Genomic DNA, 25,383 nt, shown 5'->3' on the forward strand with positions numbered 1-25,383 from the left:
TGTTGCAACTTAAAACAGATTTTTTTCTTGAGTTGTTTTTGTTTTTTTTGACCATTAATTCCTATTTAAATTACAGTGAAGCTTCACAGATCCTCTTCTCAACTTTAAAACCTGTGACCTCAGCGCTTTCAACATTTTCTATCTCTCCTCTGTAAAGATCTGTCAGATACTTATCTGTCTGACTGCCAGAATGATGAAAGTGTGTATTTTTCCCTCAGTCAGTAATAGTCTAATTGACTCACGCTGTTATCTGCACCGGTCCGTCTTTGTGCTTGCAGTTAAAAATCTTATTCTTCTAAACTGGTGAAGCTGCAGAAAAGACATTCGGGTAACAACGGCTGCAGAGAGTTTCAGAGGTGCTGCTCGGTCATATATAGGACTCGCTTTGCAGCTAAAGTTGGAAGTCGTCACCTCGTCTGTAGAGGTGTTGACGCTGGGGTGTTGGAGATATTACTGGAGCAAATGTGTTGGTCTGGCGGCGCTGCTTTTTCACAGCTCTCAGTTTTTTTAGTGGGTGAAAATAGCTTTAAAATGCAACCAAATCACTATCTGTTATCAATCGATTGTCTTCTAGTTACTCTCCCTTTTGTCTTGTTCTGCATGATGCGTGTGACTCAACACCCTAATTATTCTCAGAACATAGCATTCGTTATCATTTCAAAGGAGTTGGAAACACTCATACATTCGGGCTGCCTGGGGTTTTTTTTAATTTATTTTTTTGTATAATGAGAAACTTGGATTTAGTGAAAATGCTGTTTTCACTCCTGACCCTGTTTGTCCTCAAAGCCTTCCCATGCTGTTTATCATTAAGTCTATGTAAGACTGTAATCTCCACCCTTGACCCCTTACAGCACAGATAGAACTTGTCCTGAATTACTGTTGCCAAATCCTCATAACCTGAAAAAATTAATATTCTGCATCCAGTCAGACAAATTGTTGTTTCACTGGATGAAGATTTTTTTGAGGGCATGAGAGATAAACCTTTGAGGATTTGGCTACCCAAGAGTCATAGTTTCTCTCAGGCTCTATGCACAGTTTACTTTTTCTTTGATTTGCTCACAGTGTTTTGAGACAACTTCTATCACTTCCCGTGTGCTCTAAAGGAAGCCAAAACCAAGCGTAGAGAAAATCTCCTGTATTAAAATCCTGTTTTTTGTGATGGGCAGCTTTGACACCGTCTGCTCCCTTGGCCCTGATGCCACCTCCACCCTCAGGGGGCAATCAGCCGGTGACGGTGTCCAGACTGCAGATGCAGCTCCACCTACAAGGCCTGCAGCAAAACACCAACGCACTGCGCAAACAACTCTCTCAGCTGCGCAACATGCAGGTGTGTACACATGGTCACGTTATGCAGTTTAACTTTGTTGTTTGGCTTTGTTTTATGTGTGTATTTATGACTGTATCTGTGTGTGTGTGCAGTGTACAAGTGTACTATATACTGTGCACTCAGTCGGCAGCTTAAACGAATGCAACAGCCCTGCAGTAAACTCTGAATGTATGGAGGTTATAATCAGGTTTTGTTGACTCTAAACCTTTTTTATGAACAATTATATATTAAGTTTAGATCACAGAGCCTCCTGTCAGACAAACATTTTGAGAATATCAATAAGAATGTCAGAAAAACAAACAAATAGATAAATAAAATAATAATGACAAGCAACAGCAGCAATAATGATAATAATTACTGTAATAATAATAATTGAAAATGTTTTTAGAGAGGTTTTGATTCAACTTCATGGTGATTTTATTTAAAGCATTTTGAGCTGCATCCTATGTATGAAAGATGCTGTACAAGTAGAGATTATTATTATTATATGAACACCTCTTTTAAACACTTTCAACAAAAACTGAACATTATAATCTTCATAAAAGTAGGAATTATTGCAGGGCTGTTGAACTGGACTGCATTAGTTTAACTACAGCAGGTAAACTGAGTGTATTATTCAACGTTTGTGCTCATACATCAGTGTAAAAACAGTGTAAAATGTAAATGAACGACAGGTAAAAATAACCGTGTGACTCGGTGTCCCAGCTGGAGAACCAGGACTCAGTCCTGTCCCTGCTGAAGCAGACGGAGTCGGAGCTGAGCCTCATGATGCTGGACGCCACGCGTACCCAGGAGGACCCGCTCCAGAGACAGCGCCTCCTAGTGGAGGAGGAGAGACTCAAGTACCTCAACCAGGAGGAGCTGCTTATCCAGCAGCTGCAGTGAGTTCACAGAACAATTGATTTATTCGACAAGGACGAGCCTTACAGGGAGTAATCTGTCTCGGTTGCACTGATGTAAGTGGAACACACAGGGACTGCAGGACCTCACACGGTGACAGTGGACATCGAAAGACTGAGGCTGGGTATCGAAACCCAATACTTTTGGTATCTACCAGAATGTGGCTGTAGCAGCACTGGAAGTTGCCATCAGTCCAGTCAGATGTGTAGTCTTATTTACTTAATATTTAATTATTTAGTTCCCGGTTTAAATCAGATTTGTGCAAGTTTTACTTTGACAACTTAACATGTTTCTTTTGTCAAATGAAACATAATTTGTTGTTATCTGTTCTGAAACTCAAGTACTGCAATATGCCAAAAAGTACCCAGACCTACAGACAACAGATGTACAGAAGAGTAGCTTCTTGTAACTATAGTCACCGTCCAAAAACGAGTTTTGTTGCAGCTGCAATCAGAGGTTGTATTCAGAAAGGACTTTGGTATTGGAGTGCAGATCTAGAAAATTAGGAAAATATATGTTTTGTAAATGTAATGTTTGTAATGTTTATGGTAAAATTTATCAGCCTAGTTGTTTTCTTAGAGTCTATATAGATGCTCCATAGTGCCGACAGTGCATGTGATTCCCAAAATTGCAGATATTCACTTTTAGATAATGTTTACTCACAGACTCTGTTTACAGTTATGATTTATTCATGGATTATTCCACAAAAACAAAATCCAATAGATAAAACGTTAAAGTGAAAACTCTTATTTCCAACATTGTCCTACGAAGTTAAAAAACAACATAAAACCAAACAATAAAATCCTGAAATTCAAAAACACATCAATGCAATTTAAATAAAACATAAAAACACCTCCATTAAAGTGCTGAAAGCTCTGCAACAGACCCCAAAAGAAAGTTCCAGTGGTTTGACAAGCAGTCATACAACATGGTGATAATGATGTATTTAAACAGCATGAAGGTGCTGGATGTAACGTTGTTTGGCTCCTGTGGTGTTGAGTGATGTGAATCCGTGACCTGGTCCTCCACAGTGACCTGGAGAAGTCAGTGGAGGAGCTGCAGAGGAACTCTTCAGTCAACCACGGCCTGGTGACCGAGCAGGACGTGGAGCAGAAGAGCAAAGAGCTGAGGATGCTGGGAGAGACGCTCACTGAGCTCAAAAGTAGGTATTCTGTTAATGAGCACCTGTATGTGTTGTTTGGAGGTGCGCTGTGACTGCTGCGGCGTTTCAAGTGTTCATGTAGTTCCCTGAAACACTCACTGGTGTCTCCTGCAGTGCGGTCGGTGTGCTTCCTCCTTATCTGCAGTCCATGAGTAGCCTTCCCTGCTGTCTCAGCCGTAGCTTTAACTGCTTTTACTCTTAAATCACAATAAATGTAAGGATAATTAGTTTCAAAAAGTACCACTACTGTCAGGCTTCCTGTCAGTTTCCAACCCTGCAGCTGCACCTCAGCATACCAAAGCATGTTCCTTTCTATACTGTGTATTTTTATTATTGTAACAAATCCCACAAAAAGACCGAAAACCAACCAAGAACTGATCATACAAACAAGTTGATCCAAAGCCAAAGATATATCACAGAGCTCCACCGCTGTCCAAAAACTATTTAGTAGCTCCCTAAAGTAAAAAATATCAAAAACTTCTCCACATACAGGAAAGCTGAATCCTAATATCCTCTGTAATACTCGACTGAACATGATGTTGAAATCTCTGAAGTATTTCACAGGTGACTTACTGCACATTACTGGTTATCCAGCACTCTATAGCAATGCTTCCCCTCTTCTCCCTGCAACCATAGACTGTATATAAAGATGGATGTAGCGAGGTGTGACGTCATCCATTAGTTTCACTGTAGCCGGTTTGAAGCGAGCTGTCAATCAACGCCAACATACACAATAAGTTCCAAAATGACCACCTGCACACTTATTAGAAGGCCTGAAATTAGCGATTGACACCATAATGATTGACTTGGTATTTCTAGAGAGATGTTGAGGCTTGTTGAATAACAGTTGGAAACAGTACCTAGAGGCTGTCGATGGCGTTGCTCTTAAAGGTGCTTTTACATCAGCTTCAAGCTCAAGTCGTGGTAGTCGCCGCTTGCTTGCCACCACATGTCGAAGTTTGATTTTCCCTTCTCAGATTGTTTCATTTCAATAATGTTACAAATTCTGATACAAAGAGAGCAAACTATAAAGTATTTCACAAAAAAGAAGCAAAGATTAGAGAAAAATCAAAAACATAAAGACAATTTCTGTATCAGAATTGATTTGTTTCTTATTTCTTACCCAGCAATCATCTCATGACCCACTAGATTTATCTTGTGACCCCTTGTGGGGGTCTCGATCCCCAGGTTGGGAACCCCTGCTCTAAGTACATACTATACCTTAAAGTAATGAACGATATTTCAGTTTTTGAACACAAGATATAAAACTCCATTATCCTTTTTATTGGTTGTACATTTTCATCCATGTGGTCTTTTTGCTGCATATCTTCTAAAGAACTTTCTAAAGTAAAGCTACTGAATGGTGTAAATATTTATCTCTATATCTTCAATCTCTCAAATACCAACAATAACACATTTGTATTACTCATGAAACCAGCAGCTGTTTGTGTGGTCGCAGGTCACAGTTCAAGTACTTGAACTGCAACAACAGAATATGAACCGTATGTCAAGGTGATGTTATACAAAATCTCAGATGAATATTCATGAACCGTCTTTGACTTGAATCTATATTCATGAAGTTGTAGTTGTAGCCTCTTGTCCTGCTACTCTGACCTGTGCACCTCTTCTCTCCATCTTGAATATTAATGGATAAACCCTAAACTCTGGTGGGGGGGGGGGGCCTCATTGTAATAATGTGAAGAATGACAATTATTAGTTTACACGTCCAGCTACATGTAGAGCCTACAAATGCAAAAACTGTGCTGTGATTCAGTATTTGAGTGGCAGGTAACATTTAAAGTAGTGGCTATAGTTTAACATCTAGCGCGTCCTTTCCTTTCATTTGAACGACCTTCGCTGATCCTCCTCACTGAAGCCGTCTCTATATGACAGGAAAATCCAGTTCCTTCAAAATAGCAGCATTCTGTTTTCCCTTTATATCTTCTTTCCTGTAATCTCCCCTTTCCTCCGTCACTCTCCACCTCCATTCTTCCTCATATATCAACAACTCAACACATCCCTCTCGACACGCCACTTTCTCTATTCATCCGTCTGTCTCCTCCCCTCCTGATCCCCTTTTCCTCTCTCTCTCTCTGCCTCCCATACAGACCAGTTCCCCAGCCTGCAGAGTAAGATGCGAGTGGTGCTGAGGGTGGAGGTGGAGGCTGTTAAGTTCCTGAAAGAGGAGCCTCACCGCCTGGACGCCCTGCTGAAGCGCTGCAACACCATGACTGATGCGCTCAGCACTCTCCGCAGGTACGCATATCAAACGCTTCTCAGTTAGCTCACATAACACTTCTTATTACCGTATTTCCTCAAATAAAAGATCATTTAAAAGCCAGGAAAAAAAACAAAGGTGTATAAACTCCTGGTGGTAGCAAGGTAGAGAGGGGAGGGGGATGGAGGAGACGTGATATTGTTTAATTACTGGATATAACGTTGCATATTTTAATCATAATGATGACAGCGACGCTACATTAACATGGGTAACCAGGGTAACTTGGCTAAGCCAGTGAGCATACATCCATGAGCATGTTATCTGCATGCTACGGCTAAGTGGTGCACTGCCAAAACGTTCCGGGTGGAACTCAAGTGCTGGAATAATCGCTCCGCATGTCGGAGTAAGTGGATTACTGGTAATGAAGTAGCAAACATTTTACAGAGCAAACAGAAGCAGATGAGAAAACAAAAAGGCTTCGTACTAATATATGAGCAAATATACCTTACAAACAGAGAGAATTAGAAATAAAAGCCTCTCTCTGATATAAGCCTGCTTCGATAAAGGCCTGGTTCACGCTGCAGCTGAGGTAAATAAAGGCCTCGGTCACTATTTGAGGAAATACAAAAAACCAGCCCAGCTCATACATTGTAGAGCCGTCGCAGCTTCACTGTGCTTCGCTTTTTATTGTGATTTTCTGTTAGTCTGCTGTTAGATTTAAGATTCAAACTTGTGCCAAACAATAAACTCAATGGGCCTCGTGCAAGAAACAATCATTTTAACAGATTTGTTGTTCAGAAAATTTGTGGCACTCATCAATTTTCTCTCATTCTTAGAATTTTCTCTACAAATACGGACGAATGAAATTTACGAGTTCAGAGTGGAGAAACAGTTGGTTGTCTAAGAATTATAAAGTCTTAATCTGGATGAATTTGGAGTTTAAATATGATTCTGAAATCAACTAAAATAAAATATATAACTTGAACAAAGTTAATGCAGAATTAACATTCTGTTCATTATTATCATCATGGCTGACACTTTACTGACAGGTTTTTTAGAGGTTTTTTATTGGAATATTTTGGCACAGCAGCTTCTGTTTCTGTTTCAAACTCTATTTTACTGGAATTTACTGACTCTGGATATGAGTGACAACATGACAGGCTGCAAACTTTTACAATCTTGTCTCTAAATTACCTAAATACATCACTGTGAGGGAAACAGAGGACACACAGAGTGACTGTTTCCTGCTCCGACCTCTCAGCTCCGGTGTTAAATACAGTGAATTCGGCTAAACTCCTGTTTAAACAGACGCGTAGCAACGTCTCTGCGTCTCCTCCTCTACCGCCAGTGTGATCGACTCTCCGGCTGGCAGCGCTGTCAGCAGCCGGCGGGAGAGGCGCCCCGCGGTGTGTGTTTGGGTTTTATAACTGAACTAATACCAGGACACACACTTTTTATTTCTTTTGATTTTTTCACATCACAAACGATGGGCAACAGCATTAAAACACGAGTCTTGCAGGTAGAATATGAGACTCGTGTATAGTTTAGGTGCACTTGTAACTGCAGTAACTGGATAGATATGAGCCTCCTGAATTTGCACCCAATGCTGTTAAAACTTTCATTGATAATTTCCACCGCAGCCTCCAGATGAACATTTAATAAGCAGGAATTCACATTATAGACACAATCACTGACTATCCCTGTAACATATTGGCCACAGTTTTGTCCAGCCATATAGAAGGTTTCCACCTTGTTGTAAATGAAACTCACCCACAAACAGAGCAGAACAGGTCACCTTATATGGTCATTTTAGGGGTGTTGATTATGTTAATGATGAACTTTGAGGAACGTTCACCTCCTCATGAACAGCTGACGTTCATCAGACTGAAACGAGCGCAAGTTTGTTGAATCCGACTTGGAACTTTTTAGTTTTTGTAGATTTAGCACAAGAATACGAAAATGTTCTTGCATGAGGCCCAGTACACTGAATAACAGGTCTCGGTATTGTTTCACTATTATGGACACTATAGGCAATATAATATTTGAGTTTCAGTACAGATACCAAAACAATATTTCTTTTGAAACATAAACATGTTTTTCTCTGTAAAACTATTTCCTTCATGTCTTATCTGAAATAAAGATCTCTCAAAACAAATTCTTAAGGATAAATTTCACATTAAAGAGATTGAAAGCAGACATTTTGCTCTTCCGTACTCTACTCAACTTCTCTTTTATTTGACTGATGATATAATCATGACCTACTGTAAATAATCATCTTGAAAGTCCTGAAGGAGGAGGTTTCGTCTGAATACTGAGAGATAAAATCAGAGGAGCTTTACCAAGAGCAAACCGGAGCGACGCTGCCTCCATAATAACACGGCTGATGCTGTTAATGTTGAGGTGTTCTGGTCAGGATGAGTTCAGTTCTCAGAAGAGATGATTATTTCATCAACGCAGGTTAACAGTGTTGTTGAGAATCCATTTCTGTGTCTATACTTTACAGTTTTCTGTTTTCTTTTTCACTGTATTGTTTGCATTATGTATATTATTATGTCTCACAATGTAGTAGCCTGTGGATAAAGTACTTTTGTATAAGTTTTGGCATTGAAATAATTAGTTGTTTGATTAATTGATTAGTTTATTTAAAAAAAAATATATCAACAATGACTTGGATAATTGTCATTTATCAAACAAAAACACTGAACATTTGCTGGTTCAAGCCTCTATAATGCAGCAATGTCCCGCTCTATTTTATATTATTTTGAATTGTATATATTTGGGTTTTGGACTGTTGGTCAAACAAGACATTTGAAGACGTCACTTTGGGCTCCGGGAAATATTCTTCACTATTTCCTGACCATTAAAAGTAATTGTCAGATTAACTGACACCCAAACTTGAACTTGTTGTAGTTTCCTGATTGTTTCTGTAACGCAGTCTAGGAACTTCATGGTGTCCTGTGTGTATTGTAGTCTTTTGTATCCCTCCTACATGTGCAGACAAGTCACCGAGGGCGTCTGGAAAGGCCCTGAAGACGTCTCCGGCCAACCGCAGAAGAGAGCGGAGGACCTGAGCCGCAGCTCTGACCTGGATATCCTCAACAGTCCTCCTCTTAGTCTCACTGACCTGAACACCAGCGCCGGCCTGGCCAACTGGATGCCCGTGTCCGCCGGTGACGTGGACGCCTCGGGCCCCGAGCAGGACATCCAGCCTTCGATGACCTTCAGAAACCGGGTTCTCGATGATCTGCCAAGCCGGCGTCCTGCAGATAAAGCTGTGTCGGCTGAAGTCAGACTGGTAATCAGCTGATGATTAAGGACGGTGTTTGATTGTGTTTTAAATGTTTTTTCTTCATTTTTTAATGCTCAATGCTCATTATGCAACACTGTGTGGGAATATTTCAGGGAAAGCCAGATGGCAAACATCCATTTACATTTGAAATTGCATCTGAAGGTAGTTACATTTCTTACTGAGACCCTGTGCACACACTAGCAGCAGCAGTCGCCTGATAATCCCATTTGTCCATGTAATATTAGTAAACACAATGCATGAATGTGTCTCCATTATGTTTTTGCAGCTGCGCCTGTTAGCAGTTTGCATGTCACAGCCCGTTATTTGTCTATATCTGTTTATATGTTAGGCGGCAGAGCGGGACTGGGAGGAGAAGCGTGCCAGCTTGACCCAGTTCAGCGCCCAGGACATCAATCGCTTGCTGGAAGAGACCCAGGCTGAGCTGATGAAGGCCATCCCGGACCTCGACTACGCTGCCAGGCACATCAACAAACCGGCGGTGCCCCCCAAGCCCCATATCACCATCCCAATAACCTCCACCACAGTCACTTCTCCTGCAGCTGGGACCACTGGGACCACAGCCACTACCACCACACCCAGCGGGGACCAGCAGCCCAGTAAAGTGCAGCTGGCTGCCCAGAAGCTCAACAGCATGGAGGGGGGTGGTTCACATCGAGGGTCTGGTGAGAAATAGCTTGCAGATTTATGGATAATTTAGATGAATCATAACAAAACTCTGGTCAGTCTCTGTTGTCTTAAAAGTACTTAAATTCTGGGTCCAGGAAGCAGTTGTACACTGAATGCTGTAGATACAAATCTGTTTAAAGATAAACATCCAAAGTCTTCTCTTATTTCCTGATGCTGAGAACAACAAGGTCATGAACTGACGCAAACAGCTGCCCCACTTATCTCTTGGCCGGTCGCCCCATGCACACTCTAAAGAGACGAGCGTAACAAGGTCCTCTCTAATCTTAACGACTGCTTAATCAGGCATGTCTGAGCGGGACGGGGGGTATCAACGCATCCTAGACATTCTTGACCTAACGATAATTCAGCGTTTCAGTACAAATTATCTGTACGTTTCTACAACACAAGACTGTGTTCATGTTGCAGTGATTTAGTTCTTAAGTTCTGAGGTGTTGTTCTTTCCGTTTACAGTCGACCTCAACGTGGCCAGGTACCGTACGGAAAAGCCCTCCAAGTCTCCGCCTCCGCCGCCACCTCGCCGAAGCTTCCCGTCGGTACACGGCATCACCACCAACCGCACCGGGGAGGTCATAGTCACCAATAAGAATCTGAAGGTGAGACGCCATTTTTTTATAATGGATTTCAGACGCTCAGTGTTCTTTTATGTGCATCTCATGGTTAAATAAAGCTCAACCGGAGTCACGTCGAGGTTAATCGAAAATAAGAAATACTGATGAATGATGAAATCAGAGATCAGGGCCAAGTCAGACGTCAACTCTGACTACAAAGCCAGATGTTTGCTGCTGGAATGACAGCTGACAAAACCCCCCACTGTGCTCCGTTGAAACACTGACCAGGTTCATAAGCAACAAAATAAACAAGCAGCCAGTAATTTCAATGTATACGACAGCGAGTTGGTTGAAATCTTCACTCTTTCATTAGGTTGTAGTGTGTCTCTCTATGGATTTTATACAATATACTACAAGGCATTATATAGAATATAATAGGAAGCCAGTACAGAATGTTTTGAACCCTGGATATTTTCAGCAGAGCCTCTCGGAGCCTCTGGACTATGCAGCTTCTTGAAGGAACATTTTTCGGGAGACAAATTGGATTCTGACCCACATAAATAAGAAAGCAGACACACTCTCATGTACGACAGAGTGAGATTCCTGTCGTCTAGGGGCAGTTTTAGGTTTGGTTGTCAGGCAAGAACAGGCTAGCGCTGCTCTAAACCCCCACTGATCTCTCTCTGTGGAGAAACTCGCCGAGCAGAATTCACATTTCTTCTCTCCAGAAGAGTCTGAATTCTTCAAAGCACTGATTCAACAAGGTGCTGAAAACCTCCACAGAGACCTTTTGATTGAAGGCAGGGCAAGTTTATTTGTATAGCACCTTTCAACTACAAGGCATTTTCAAAGTGCTTTACATAAAACATGGAACACATGTTGAAACATTTCAACAGCATTTAAGAGTCAGATAAAATAGAAAAGATAAAACAAGTGGATATAAAAGTGTTGTGTCGTCCTTCTTGCAGATAATTCATACAAAAATCAGTATCTCTTGGCCGTGAACCAACACGCTACCATCTTGATTGAAGTATTCTGTTAAAATTACACATTTAATCTCAAAGAAAACATACTGGTGGTGGGATGGATGGATGTTTGGATGGATAATTCTCATTCCTGCGATTCATATCTTTTATTTTTGTTTGTTAAACCCCAGTATTGTCATTTACTGAGAGATTATGGTTGTTTTAGCCATGCTTGCACAATGTCAGTCGGTTGGTCCTCCCCTTTGGTTCAGACTGAAACTGTCAACAACTATCGGATGGATTCACATGAACTTTAGCACACAACATTCTTGTCTCCCCCCAGGAGGATTTATAATAACTTCAATGATCCCTTGACTTTTTTTGTAGCACCATGAACTCGTCAAATTTAGTTAAGTACAGCCTCTCAGAGCCGCTAGCATGGCTCTTTGTCTTATTAGTAGTTGCTTCATGTCTCACCGTTCATGACCTCGATGTTGAAGTTGTGCTTTTTTCAGCCGTCATTCTGCACGTTGTCGCTACAATAATCTCTTCTTGTTTACTTCTCTGTCAGCTCAAATAAGCCAGTCCATTGTCCTGTGACCTTTATCGTTAATACACCCACAGTGAGTGCACTGATTGAAGTTTCTGTTGTTATTGTTGAGCCGTTCTTGGTAAACTAGGGACACTGAAGTACATGAAAACTCTACAAGAGGCTGTCAGCCATCTGCACAATCTTTGAACAGAGATGGAAAAACAGTGCAATTTGCTTTTAGTTTGACATTTTACCAAAAATATTAAAGATAACTGACTCTCTTGGCTCGGTCTGCATGGAGTCACAGGAAACATGAGTCACCAGAAAGGTTTTTCTGATACAAGTTTGGTGCTGCAAACTTTCCTTTACTTGTAACCATGAAATATGATCCCTGATGTACTGTAACAGCTCGGTCTGTAGAGGCGTAATGTCTTTATTTTGTCTTTCAAGATGGAAGAAGATGGTGACATGCCTAAAACTCTTGTGAAGCTGAGGCGGACCCCCTCTGACACCCCTCGACCCGCCTCGACCCCGCCTGTGATCGCAGCGTCGGCCATTCAAGACGAGGACGACGAAGAGAAGATTATCGCTGAGCTAGAGGTATGACAGTTTGGACGTAGTAGTGAAACAGCGCCGTACATTCCTGATTTTTGTTTTTATGTACATTTATCATCATCATCATCATCATCAGTGTGATAACATGTCTTTGTCACACTCTTCCACAACAACCGTGGATCAAAGATATTTCAGAGAACGCCTGTAAAAGATTCCCCTTGTAATAAACGGTACTGCACCCTACAAAAGGCCACCCCCGACCCTCCCTGCGTCTTGGGGTCCTTGGGCAGAAAGGTAAATTTAAAAGTCCTCTGCCTCTGCCACACCTGTGGACTGTGCTTTTATTTCTTCTACCTGTCCCTTTGCCGATCTCTTCCCCTTTTTTTATTCACAACTTTGCTTACCGTAAAGCTTTATACCTACTAACACAGTGTTATCACCTCTATTCAGGGTAAAAATCAAATGAAAAACTCTCAACAAAAGTGTTCTGACCTTGATTTATCAAAGACCAGCATATCCGACACATACAAACCTTTTCATACACATTCCTTCATTCACAACGTCAGAGCGTAAAGTTCAGTTTGTCATTTTGAGAAACATGTCATTTTAAAATGTGCTCCATTTCAGTTCATCAGATGTCACTGACTTTAATGAAAATAACCCAAAACACCAAATACATTAAACGGTTGAATCTTAGTAGTTAGGTTAAATATTTTGAGCCTGTCCGACATGGAATTTCAAGACGCTATTTATGAAACACCAAAAAATATGTACAAGTGGGAGCCCAAAAGTTTCCTAGGACTGTTAAAATAAACTGTATCTGTATGTATCTATACATCTGTCAGTATTACCTTTCTAATCCCCTTCAAAGTTCTCTCCTTGAGATGTGATACACTTGTCCTGCCACTGGAAACGTTGTTTCCTGTGGTCATCTTTTGTCACCGTATCCAGAGCTTCCTGCGTTTCTTCTTGGATTTCTTCCACGGTGGTGAATCTTCTCCCTTTCTGCCCCAAATTTCAGTTTCACAAAGCTGTAGGCATGTACACTTCCTGGCAGCAAATCCAATACCTGCATCGTGCTCTTGTGCTATCGATTGCTTCCTGGAATTTTTGGGCTCCCCCTCGTATCTTCTAGGATCTCATATACAAAAAAAATACATGCACTTCTATATACTTTCAAATAACATATTGATTTCAAGTAAATTCTGCACCAAATAAGCAGGAGAAAGAAAGAAAAACATACAAATAATGTATATTAGATCACATAGCAAGCAGCGTGATCGCAGCTGTACTGAACTTCTATTTCTAACCTTGTTAATAGTTCCTCTCTGCTGACTCAGCCTCCTGCTTCCTCTCAACACTTCACATATGATCTTTGTTTGTGAAACTTTTTTTCTTTTCTTTGTTTCATTTTCTCAGTTAACCACTGCTGTAGCTTTGTAAACACACAACCTTGTAATTGATGGTGTGAGTTGCGGTGAGTCAGCGCGGACTGAGGCGGATGATTAGTTTTGCCTCGCAGACTGTGAGCGGCGAGGGCACATCTTGACAGCTCCGGCGACACATTTAGCTGAGTACAGAGGTCTTGTTTTTGTTGGAATTATCTCACAACGGCACTAAGCAGGTACCTGTCAAAACAAAGGAGAGCGATGGGGGGGAGGGAGGGTTAGAGTGGGGACTTCAGGTTCAGAGCTGCAGACAGAAAATGTTTCTCAGAGACAATCTATTTAAATTCAGATCCTTTTTATACTCACTGAAGGCATTTAGGGCACCGCGCTATCTTTAAAGTTCCTGCCAACAGTAATTAATGTCAGCAGAATGAAGAGGAAAGATAAGATCCTAATGTTGGTCATTAAAATGATATTTGCCGTGGTAGAGCATTTTTATTTTCAGTGCACAAGCTGATTAAGAATTCATGAGTGGTTAAAAGCTAAAACTGGACACTATAGAGATTGTCTGTGACATTTATTCACTTTGTTTATTTGCTTGACATAAACTTAAACTTTAAAAAAACAACAAATGTGGAAAATAAAGAGCACAATTTAAATCACACAGTAACAAAAGAAACGCAGGTTGAACCATAAAGCCAAGAGGTTTATTGAAGAAAATACATCATATTTCAAAAGCAACAAACAACAATCATGTGCAAACCTGATTGTACGATACTGTTATGGATGTAAAAACAGTTGGCAATGAGGAACCTTTTACAAAGTTTTTAAAAAGCTCTACAGAAACATTATCAAAATTCTCAGAATTTGGCATTTGAGTCCTTGCAGGCCAAAGCTGATGACTGTTCCTAGAGTGTTATTCAGATACATTGATTTTGAAAACATATCTACAAACATTCAACGCATATCTAGCAGGTGTTTCCCTCAACTGGAACTGGTTTTAGAAGTCAACAATCACGTATACTTGGGCGTCCACATACTTTTGTACCATGTAGTGACCATTTACAGTACTGGTTACTGTAAAATAACTCATATTCTGAAGGCAGTTCTGTTAATTTCTGTTAATCTTTTTGCTCCTACAGAACAGCAGTAACTCTCCGGGGCCGACGAAGGGTCCCACCGTGGCAGCCAGGCTCAAACACCTTCAACAAGGCAGCCTGGAGAGGCCCAAAACCCGCAAACAGAAAGAGGATTTCCCCAAAGTCCAGGGCCAGCAGCAGGTATTCCACTTCTAAAACCTCCACCTCTGATGCTTCGTCTGCCTCTGACTCTCCTCTCTGCTGTCACTTCAAAGGAGGTTCCCCCCCACCCCCATCCCCCACCCCCTGCGACTTGGCCCTACCAGCAGACAATATGAGATTACACAAAACCAGAAGGGGGAACTATCTACAAAAACCTTGATTTTTACCAGTTCTTGATGTGTGTTTTGACATTTGAGTTACTGGATCTAAACTAGCTTGCTTAGAGAACAAGTTTTTGTCGTGCGAGTTATGTCGATGTTTTGATTTCCCCGAGGAAGGTCTTGGTGGTGCTTGTGACTGATTGAACAAGCTTTATTATGATAATAATAATAGTCAGATCACTTCGGATACATCCTTTGCCTCCAATGTGTGACATAATCTTCAATAATGCCACGGAACGATTTCATATCTCAAGGTCGAAGTGATATTTCACCATGATCCAGCCATGTATTCTCTCCCTCTCATCTCTCTCTCTCTCTCTCTCTGTTCATCCGGTAATTACCTCATGCTGCTCTTTTTGTATCACCCATCTTTTAAATATGGAGGTTAGCAGGCGCTGCTGCAGCAGTTGCACAGTATTTTATTATGACGATGTGGCTCGTATTCAACAGCCTGAAAGGTTCACATTCCAGCCAAGAGGCCAATCCATTAAGCTACAGTAGCTCTCTTAGAATTGCCTTTTAATAGCTCTGATGCTACAACTTATTATGCAAAATGACAAGAGTGAAGCACAAAGTGCAAGGTTACCTGAAAAAGCTGTTTTTTTTGTTTTTTTTTAAATTCTTTTTAGACAAGCGTCTCAGTTTGTGATAAACTATAAATTTAAAGGAAAAAGAGACAAAAGGAGACGGACTCAGTTTGTGGATGGAAAAGGAAAAACTAAATGGAAGCAATGAAACGCAGAAGAGTTGAATCTTTTAAGCAACTAAGGTTCATTTTTTTTTAATTGTCATTATACAATATAGGACTGCAGTATGAAATTCAGTTGTAGCCCCGTTAACGCTACACACATAGACGCAAATATTAAAATATTTTAAAGTAGAATAGACTAGAACAAAGAATATAAAAGTAGCACTAAAGAAGAAATTAAAAAGGAAAAACTATATTTTATATACAGGGAATATACAGTTATGTGTATACATACAAATATGTACAAAATAAACATAATATGCAAGTTGTAATGCAAAGAAATCTTGAGATAACACGAGTGCAGGAAGTGCAAATGTGTGTAATGTGCATGAGAAGACAAAAAGTTACTATTTATATAGTTATATTTCAATGTAAATTTCAAAGATGTTTATCTAGTTGTGCAATTTAGAACTTAATGGATTTATAGCGTTGAAATATTTAATATTTTCTTTATTTATGTTGTTTCAATTCCCCTCTTTGATATTTCCAGTAATTTCAGGTTGTTGTACAAAATTTGAGCGTCTTGGCTCTGAGGATAAATAGTCGAATCAAACATCTGTCATTTCTATCTGACTTTGTGAACCTGAAATTACACAATTCTCACCACACAAATTCAGACAGATGGTTTTCATTTATTTATTCCAACATTAAGTATTCAGGAGTGATTACATTTCAGAATTAGGCATTCAGTTGCTTATAAAATTCAAATTTATGACCTTTCTTTGCTTCCGAACCCGCGTCCACACATACAAATTCAAATACTGGATGCTATTCTTTGTGGATTTAATCTCATGACATCTCGGTGCTGACGACCTCGACTTGAGACGTGTGGAGGTTGAGAAAAGTTTGATTCAAGGCGAATGTACACCTTGAGAAAATCAATTGTTTTCTACGTAAAAGTGCGAAGCTGCTTCTTCATTCAATATGATAAAACTTCAACTAGCTACTTGGAGAATAAATAAGAAAAAACACATCCAGACATCTCTCAGGAAAAAGAACTACTTTGTACGCTAGTCTGATGGCAAAGGGAGAAAATAAACGCCCAATCAGAGCTCAGTATGTAAATTACCGGCTCAACTCTAAATGCCTGCAAGCTTCAGGCTGATGAGAGGCGAGAGAGAGTCTGAATGTGTGAACAGGAGGTTAAACTCAGTACTTGGCCGATGAACTCTGAGGCACAGCCTTTAAATGTGAAGCTCCACTCGTCTTATCTGTTCCTGCAGACACTCCAAGCTGCCCCTGACCTGCTGAGTGGAGCAGCCTTGACCCATCCTTGGCCACGGTCCTCTTAAAAAAGCGCTTTCAGAAAACGATAACAGTCAGTCAGTCAGTCTCAGCCAGAGAGCACCTCAGCCGCTCACACAATGCACGTCTTCTCATCCTCTCTCCGTTACTTATCTCCGAGACTGCATTTGGGGCAGATGCAGGAATCTGTTCTGATTAATTGATAAACTGAAAGGGGTTATTTTTCTTTTTTTTACCCATTAAAAATGCATTACCTCATCTTTATGAAATGCGTATAAATATGCCTTTTTAAGAGTTTATTTTTCCAAACACACTCTGTAAGCAGCTTCTCCACAGCAGCTCAGACTTCACTCTGTATCAGGTTATAACTTCCCAGAGAGGACGGTGTCTTTGACAATACCTCCCATTAGCAGTTACACCAATTAGCGCATTGCTAACATGGTTGACCTGGACTTGACACGGAGACACAATCCGGGCGAACGTGGCACTCCTTCTGCAAAGAGACGGCCAGCATTAGTATTCACAGCCGGTCGTATCTTGTGCTGATCTGAATATCAACTCTAATGTGCGGTATTATTTTTTTTTTTTGCACCATTTCCCTTGGTGCTTTTTAAATATTAATTATATTTTATACCTACAGTACAGGAAGTGAACTTGTGGCTTTAGATAATGTCATTCAGTGTTATCTAACACGGTGCAGAACTGTCTATACAAACAATTACCTGCAGAGTATCTGTTGTAATTTAACAAATGGATAAAGTGTTACTTTTTGCTTCAGCATCAGTAGATGTAAATGCATCTCTGTCACCCTGATGAAGGATGCTGTAAACTTCACATGATGCCTGTTTGAAAATCAGCAGAAGGGGTTTAATTAGTGACCTTGACTTTGATTGTGAAAAGTGTTTGTTAACCAGCTGCTATTAGAGGACGACATCAATCGCTAAGAGCTGTCAAAAGTCTGAACAAATGTGACATATTCTATCTGAAAAAACAACACTTTTTTTTTTTTTTTGACATGTGTAGGCATTTTTCTTTCCATCAGTAAGTAGCATTTGCTGCATTTGCAGAACGCCTCCAGTTTATTCCCGAGGTTGATGGAAATGTAGCTGCTCCTCTGCATAAAAAGAGGCGGTGCACTTTCTAATACCTTTTCAAGCCTGGGTGGTGCACCTGTCTTTGCTAGTCCTTTTGTTCCTGAGAGCAGTGAGAGCACCACAGATGCACCGGTGTCCCTCCTGAGGCACCGAGCAGCACCACAGCACTGCAAACTGTTTTTCTTTCATTGTTGAACTTAAGCTGTTGTCAAGCTTGGATTCTTCCCCCGTGTAGTCCCTGTTCTAACACAGTTACACACAATATGTGCATTCATGAGATGTGAAAAGCTGTTTAAGAGTATTTTATTCAGCCAGCCGTTTCTCCTGTTATCGCAGGCGGGTGTTTATCCTCATGAGGACAGGAAGAATCTGTTTTCATCTGAATACTTGCAGACAAAACTGTGGTTTTACTTTGACTTTGTCCCCTTGAGGATTCTATACTTTAAATGATAATTCTGGTTTATTACAACTTCAGTCCTGTTTTTGTAGCTTCGGTCATAATTCCTTGGGTAATAATAAGTTGCACTGATGAAATTAATTGCTAAAATCTAAAAACCATGACCTACTGACTTACCATAACTGTGTGCACATAGTTTTCATTTATAGTGAGGGATTATTACAGATAATTTTGAAGTTTTCATCCAAATAAAGTGGTTTAGATAATCTGATTAAAAATTTTCTGTTCAAAAAAAAAAAAATTAAAATAACTTTTTAAAAAAAGAGTGAGGAGAGACAACAAGGTCATTGGCGCTTAAAGCAGCATTCATTTATTTATGTTTTTGCCACTTTTGCAGCGGAACAAGCTGAAAAAACACATATTATCATCTTATAAAGTTATGGAAAACATGTTCATTCATTATCATTCATTCTGAGTCATGTTTCTGTCCTCCTCATGAACAGAAGTCCAATATTCACTCTCCTTTTAGCTCCGTTTTTGGTCTCCACCACCTCCCCTAGGGAAATATCTGGCTCTTTACCTTCCTAGAAGCTCTTCTCTCTCTACTAAACTGTGTCTGCTGTTTGATGGGTTCATCAGAGCTTTTCCCACTGAAAACAGCTGCATTTTGCCCACTGGAAACACAGTTGATGAGAGCTGCAAGACTGAACCAAAGTTTCGGGAGGTAAAACCAAAACAATGAGCTGAAAGACACTAAAACACTCTGTAGAGCTGAAGGCGGCTGCAGAGCGACTCCTTTCACATTACAACAGTCAGTTGATTGGTTGTTAATATAACATTTTGATCAGTGCAACTTTAATGAAGCTCCTGTCAACCCGGAGCTGCTGATGTCTCTGTGTTTCCAGATCTCTACAGTGTCATAACTGAAAGAAATGACGGACTAAACAAGATGTAATAAACCAGATTTATCCTTCAAGCTTTCTTGGCAGCCTGTAGGCGGACATTCCCGCAGTGGCACGTCTGTCTCTACACGCTCGTTGCAGTAAATGTTGTCACTCATTAATCTCGCTAAATGAAACTTGTTTGTTCTCGCACACCCTTTTGCCTCACTGAACATTTGGATGGACGAACCGTCACCGGCCATGTGTGTGTGTGTGGCCCCCCCCCCCCGTTCACATCTAATCGTAGGGAAAACTTCTGTTCCGCTAATGTGCGGAGCCGTTCATTAACGCTGGCAGCAGAGGGAGACGAGGGGACGGCCAGGTTCTGGTTGTTTTTTCCAGTCGGTTTATTTATTTGGCACATAAAGGAGCCTCTGAGACTCCTGCTGCTGCTGAGCTGTTAAAGAAGGATCAGTTCAGATAGAAGCAAATGTTTTCTCAGCAGCACCCAAGAGCCTCGGCTGATAGAGAGGTGCAGTCAGGGAAGCGATCCTCTGCTCCTCCCCTCTCCTCTCCTTTCATTCCCTCTCTTCTCCTGTCTTTTCACACAGTCTTCTTCCTCCTCCACATCTCCTTTTCTTGTCTCCTCTTTTAATCTCCTTTCCTAATTTGTCCTCTTAATTTCCTCCACCTACTCTCTTCTTCTCTCCTTAGTTTCCTCTCCTCTTCTTGTATCCTTTCTCTCTTCCACCTCCTCTTCTCTCCTTGTCTTCTCTCCTCTTCTGCATCCTCCCCATCCTTCTCTACCTCCTCTCTTTGATTCCTCTCCTAACCTTTACTTTCCTTCCCTCTCTTTTCCTCTCCTCTTCCTCCTCCTCTACCTCCTCTTCTTTCCTTGTCTCCTCCTTTTCTGATCTCCTACTGTCTTCTCCATCTTTCCAATCCTTGTTTCTTTCCCTCTCTTCTCCTTTCTGCTCCACTTCCTCTCCTTTTCTCACCTCCTCTCCTCTTTTGTGCCTCCTTTCCTCTCCTCTTCCTGAATTCTCTCCTCTCTTAGTTTTCTCTCCTCTTCTTCCTCCACCACCTCCTCCTCTCTCCTTGTCTCTTCTCATCTCCTCGCCTCTCTTCTTCCTTCCTCATCTTCCCTCTCCGCCTCCTCTCCTCAATTCCTATCCTCACCTTTACTTTCCTTGTCTTTTCGTCTCCTCTCCTTGTTTCCTCTCATCTGCTCATCTCTCCTTTCTTGTCTCCTCTCCTTGTTTCCTTGCTTCACTCATCTCTCCTTTCCTCCCCTCTCCTTCTCTCCCCTTTCATGTTTCCTCTCCTCTCCTTGTTTCTACACCTCATTTCCTTTCCTCCTCCCTTGATTTCCTTCCTTCCCCTCTCCTCTGCCTCTCCTCTCGCCTCCTCACCTCTCTCTTCTCTCCTCTCCTTCTTTCCACACCTCACAGTTCCTTCCTCTCCTCTCTTTTTTTCCTCTCCTCTCCTCTCTTCTTCTTTTTCTCATCTGGTTTCCCATCTCTCATTTTCTCTCCTCTCTTCTCCTCCCATCAAACTTGTCCTCTGTCCTCTCTGACATCTCCTATTGTGCATGACATTTATTATCCCACCTCTCCTGCCTTATATTTCATCCCTCTCTCCATCCATCCCCTCCTCCCTGCGTCACACAGAGAAGAAGGAGCTGAATAAGGACACATTTTCAGTCCCAGAGTCCCTGACAGCAGAGCAGCTCTGATCACAGCGTCATGTCTGCCTGTGCGCACATCTCTCCTCGCTCTCTGATCTACACACAAGCACGAGGACTGTCACGCTGATGCACCAAAACCTGACGTCCCCGGCGGCCAATCAGGAAATCGAAGCAGAGAGTAGCGGTAGCGCTGGAGGAAGGAGGGGGGGGGCTGGCGGGCGGGATGGGGGTGGAGGGCGGAGGGATGGAGGGAGGGAGGGAGGGTGGAGTGTTCACACAGCTGATCACAGATGAAAGATTTAAGAAAAAAAACTTGAATTACATTTGTCTGTTTGTAAATTTTGATTTTTTGTCTTTTTTTTCCCTCCCTTTCACTGCTTCTTGTTTCCATTCAAAATTTTTCTTGTTTTTTGTCTTTTTTTGCCCTTCTCGCTTGCTTGGTGGGGCAGCGCTGAGCTTTTGTGATTGACTCGCTGCTTCTTGTGCTACAGCAGACAACGCCGCTCTCATCCCTCTGGCCAATCATCAACAAAGCCTCTCTGACGTTTTCTCCCCTTCTCGCTGCTTTTTCTCGCATCAGTTTGGTCTGTGAGCCAGTTCTTCCTTTCTTTTTTTCGCTCTTCTTCTTCTTTTGCTTTCTTTCCATTCTCTGTCTGCTTCTCAGGTCTCAGCCGGACTAATTACGTGAGGAGTGAGTACTCGGATCGTTCTGGTTTTGGACTCAATCCTAGTTAAGATCGTGAAGGCGTGAGATTTTGTCATTTGAACAATTTGTCCGACTCGATCAGCTAGAGGTCACCAAATTACAGTATTACACAAAGGGGGACGTTCATAACACACCATTAGATAAAGGTTTATATACATCAGGAGGTAAATCTGCTCTGGACCTGCAGTATGAAGCAGCGAGGAGACGTCACGTCTAACATCGATGTTGTTAATCCATCTTCCACCACATCTAACAACCAAACACAATATCTGTGTCCCAATTCCATATTACACACAAATACTCAGCAGGTTTAGAGTCTGATGTGTGTGAAAGAAAATATGAATACACTGACATTTATAAGCAATATATTAACATTTAATAAATTATTAAAAATGCATTATAATGTAGCTGTAAACAGATATGAGTATTAATGTATTTCCTGTGGGCTGGTATATAAACAGATAATGAATGACAATATAGTAAAAAACAGTTGTAATAATGTTCACAGGAGAAGCTGTACATTAATAAACACTTATATCTGCTCATAACTACATTATAATGTTATAAACTATTAAATGTTTATATGCTGCTTATAATATCTAAATTGGGGGACTTAAAGTGAAGTATTAATGAAAAAATTAAAGATTCCTTCAGTGTTTTAGTACGAAGCTTTCATAAAGTTGTTTGACTCACAAGAGAGATTTTTTTTTAAAGTCAAAATGAAAGCAGCCGTGGTCGAGCCATCTTGACTTTTAGTCTTTTAGAGTAAAGTTGTCAAGCTCCAAAAATGATGCTTCCTCTGGAAAGTTACCACAGCGACAAATATTTTATGTTTTGTCACAACAATTGGGAGATAAAGGGTAGAAATACTGCGTTCACAGATCAAAGTGATCTACCGGAAACCTGCCATGATTGCTGTGGCCTAGACACTTTCATCCGGCCCACATACCGCGTGGAAGGATGACACATGGGCTCCCGTTTCCCAGATCTGGGCCACAAGCAAACCGTATGTCAACCAAGAACAAACCAGATAAACTAGAACTGGCCCACATCCAGAATACACACACCTGAGAGCGCCGCATCTTTACCAAAAAACGCCCACATTTGATTTATTTGGGCCGTATTTACTATTTTACATGTGGGACATGTCAGGCTCACATCCATTTTGTGCCGCATCATTGCCTGAAGTGGCGCACCTCTGTGTGGTATCTGGGATTTGATTGGCCAACGCCAAATGATGTCACATTGCAGTGTGACCTTGCATCTGAGAATCTGTTGAATTAGGGAGCTGCGTTTGTTTTGTTTTATTTTGAACATGTCTGGGCTCCTCACGACAAGTAAACTGATCTCTTTGTCCAAAATCGGGGAAGTTCTCCTTTAAAACAAACTGCGGATGGTGATGAGACAGTTCAGGAAGAACTTGGAAAACAAAAAATGTCAAATCTTTGGAAAATTTGCTTCTTTTTTTTGGTAAAATTTACTTAACAAAGCTACAGTTTGATTTCCTTGTATTTCATTATTTCTTGTTTGTACAAAATGTTAAAGTACATTGATTACTGCGTACTAACAGCACTAACATTAACAGTATATTATAAAGGACATAATGTGTACAACTAGTGTGTTATATGGAATTGGGACATGGCTGAGTTTTACCCCTCTAACATTGCTGTGTTGAAGAATCAAAGCATCGAAGTATTAAACCCTGATGTGACATGTTACACAGGCTAAATCTTACAAATGTGGAGAGTTGAGATGAAAGATTTTTTTTAGGGTGAAACATTAAAAACTGTGAAACAAATCTAAAATAACAAGATAAATAACCCTGCACACACAGGCTCTGTGCCGCTTGACATTTCGCTGGAGGGAAATCTGAATCTCACACTGAGAGTGTGTATTTATACCACTGGCAAAAATCAAATTACAAGATGTTTCAGTATATAGTTAATACATTTATGGGATGTATTAGTATTCAGAAATAGCATTTAAAAGCTAGCACGAAAAAGAGGAATACACAGTTCAAATATAACCTAAACCACTTCAGATATATTGTATGTATATTATATGACCATTTAGTTTTTGTTTGGAGAGATCGCTTTATTAACATGTAAAAAAGAAAAAAGTGTCATCTATGTTTTATATAATCAAGCTTTTTTTGTATTTTTATACTTGAAGAGGATTCATAAGCATGTAACACATTGATTCTGTAAATTATTATTTTTCTGTTTTTGAAGATTTTTTATTTTTTCTGCTATAACCATGACCACACTTTGTTGTAGAAATCACAGAGACGCAGTACGCAGTGGTGGGAGAGAGAGGGGGGGGGGTGACGGTTGTGATGGACTGAACGGTGTAGTACCACCACATTTATTTTGAAAAAAAAAAAAAGCCAAAAAAAAAAAAAAAGCACATATCCTCCTCCTTCGTCTAAAACGATCACCTCACTGATAGGACGCCCCATTTTGTAGCTGTTTTCCTCTATTATAACCAACAGTTGTACGTACACTACACACACTATACAGTTTAAACTCTATCGATGGTTTCTTGATGAATGTGTGATTGTTCAAAACATTTGTGGATGTTGGAATCATGTATATAAACCCAAAATAATATATATTACAAAACTGATTTTATGTGGATTTTTTTTTTTTTTTTTTTTTTTTTAAAATCGGAAAAAAAAATAATAATCCAAAATGGCATGCATACTGTATACATTCCTGAAAATCTGCACGCTGGGTCAACAGAGGTCTCATTTTATTGTCAATAATTCTGTGTATACTTGTGAGTGTATGATAGGATAAACAAATTGTACAGTAACATAGATTTTTTGTATTATGTTCAAAATGGGTAGGTAAAGCCCCTTTTACTGTCAGAATAAAGAAAAAAAAAGATAATTATACCTACTTGAGAAAGATATTTGAATGATATTGTATATCAACTAAAATACTGTTTCTCCAGTCTGAGAGTGATGCTTGCTGTGTGGGGTAAGTGTTGTTTGTGACTCGTGAAGAAGAATGAATAACCTACTACAAAGTCAGTATAACTAAAGACCAAGTTTAACAGTGCAAAAACAACACGCAACTTTGTGTATGGAAAGTAAAAGTTGCTGCTTCGTGTGAGAAAAATTATCAACCGAACAAAAAAAAAAAAAAAGGTTGCTGCTTTTGTACGTTCCTGTTGTGTTTTTGTGACAATAAAAGTGACCCTCTTATACATGACGGTTGTAAACGTCTCATCTGTTCACGGTTCGGTCGTTCGGTACATTTTCAAGAACATTTTCTTCTCTGAATTTCTTTTATTGTTTTCTGTTTGTTAAATTGTTTATTCCAAATTTTTCCCCCAAAACCTAACTGCATAAACTTGTCATAAAGTGCTACTTTCAAATTGATGGTGGGATATGATCGTTAGCATAATTAACACCCAAGCAAACCTGCCAACCTTTATGCATTTTGACATCAAAATATGCTGGTGCAAGTTGTTACTTTAAGGTACACAAAAAGAGGCTAGTTGTCTTTTTTTTACACCTAGTAATGGATAAATATAGCCGAGCCAATAGAGACATTAAGCTGGTATG

At 40.5% G+C, this 25,383-nt stretch overlaps 1 protein-coding gene across 7 annotated transcripts in view; it reads left to right on the top strand.

The window, feature by feature from the left end:
• The window catches only part of srcin1b (SRC kinase signaling inhibitor 1b), a 126,789-nt gene extending 101,764 nt beyond the window's left edge, over window positions 1–25,025 (top strand). For 4 of the 7 annotated variants that reach the window (XM_067575962.1, XM_067575965.1, XM_067575963.1 and 1 more), the window contains 11 exons: window positions 1,167–1,327; window positions 2,033–2,208; window positions 3,259–3,389; window positions 5,498–5,645; window positions 8,578–8,902; window positions 9,246–9,579; window positions 10,055–10,197; window positions 12,100–12,249; window positions 12,391–12,498; window positions 14,735–14,872; window positions 21,556–25,025. In XM_067575962.1, coding sequence (XP_067432063.1) covers window positions 1,167–1,327; window positions 2,033–2,208; window positions 3,259–3,389; window positions 5,498–5,645; window positions 8,578–8,902; window positions 9,246–9,579; window positions 10,055–10,197; window positions 12,100–12,249; window positions 12,391–12,498; window positions 14,735–14,872; window positions 21,556–21,561 — 1,820 coding nt within the window. In that variant the 3' untranslated portion in view covers window positions 21,562–25,025. Of the gene's footprint in view, window positions 1–1,166; window positions 1,328–2,032; window positions 2,209–3,258; window positions 3,390–5,497; window positions 5,646–8,577; window positions 8,903–9,245; window positions 9,580–10,054; window positions 10,198–12,099; window positions 12,250–12,390; window positions 12,499–14,734; window positions 20,141–21,555 lie in introns of those variants that run through there. The other 3 variants (XM_067575964.1, XM_067575966.1, XM_067575967.1) reach the window with 3 other exon arrangements.
• The last annotated feature ends 358 nt before the right edge of the window (window positions 25,026–25,383 follow it).

Source organism: Thunnus thynnus, chromosome 20, assembly GCF_963924715.1.
Source record: "Thunnus thynnus chromosome 20, fThuThy2.1, whole genome shotgun sequence".
NCBI classification, from domain to species: Eukaryota; Metazoa; Chordata; class Actinopteri; order Scombriformes; family Scombridae; genus Thunnus; species Thunnus thynnus.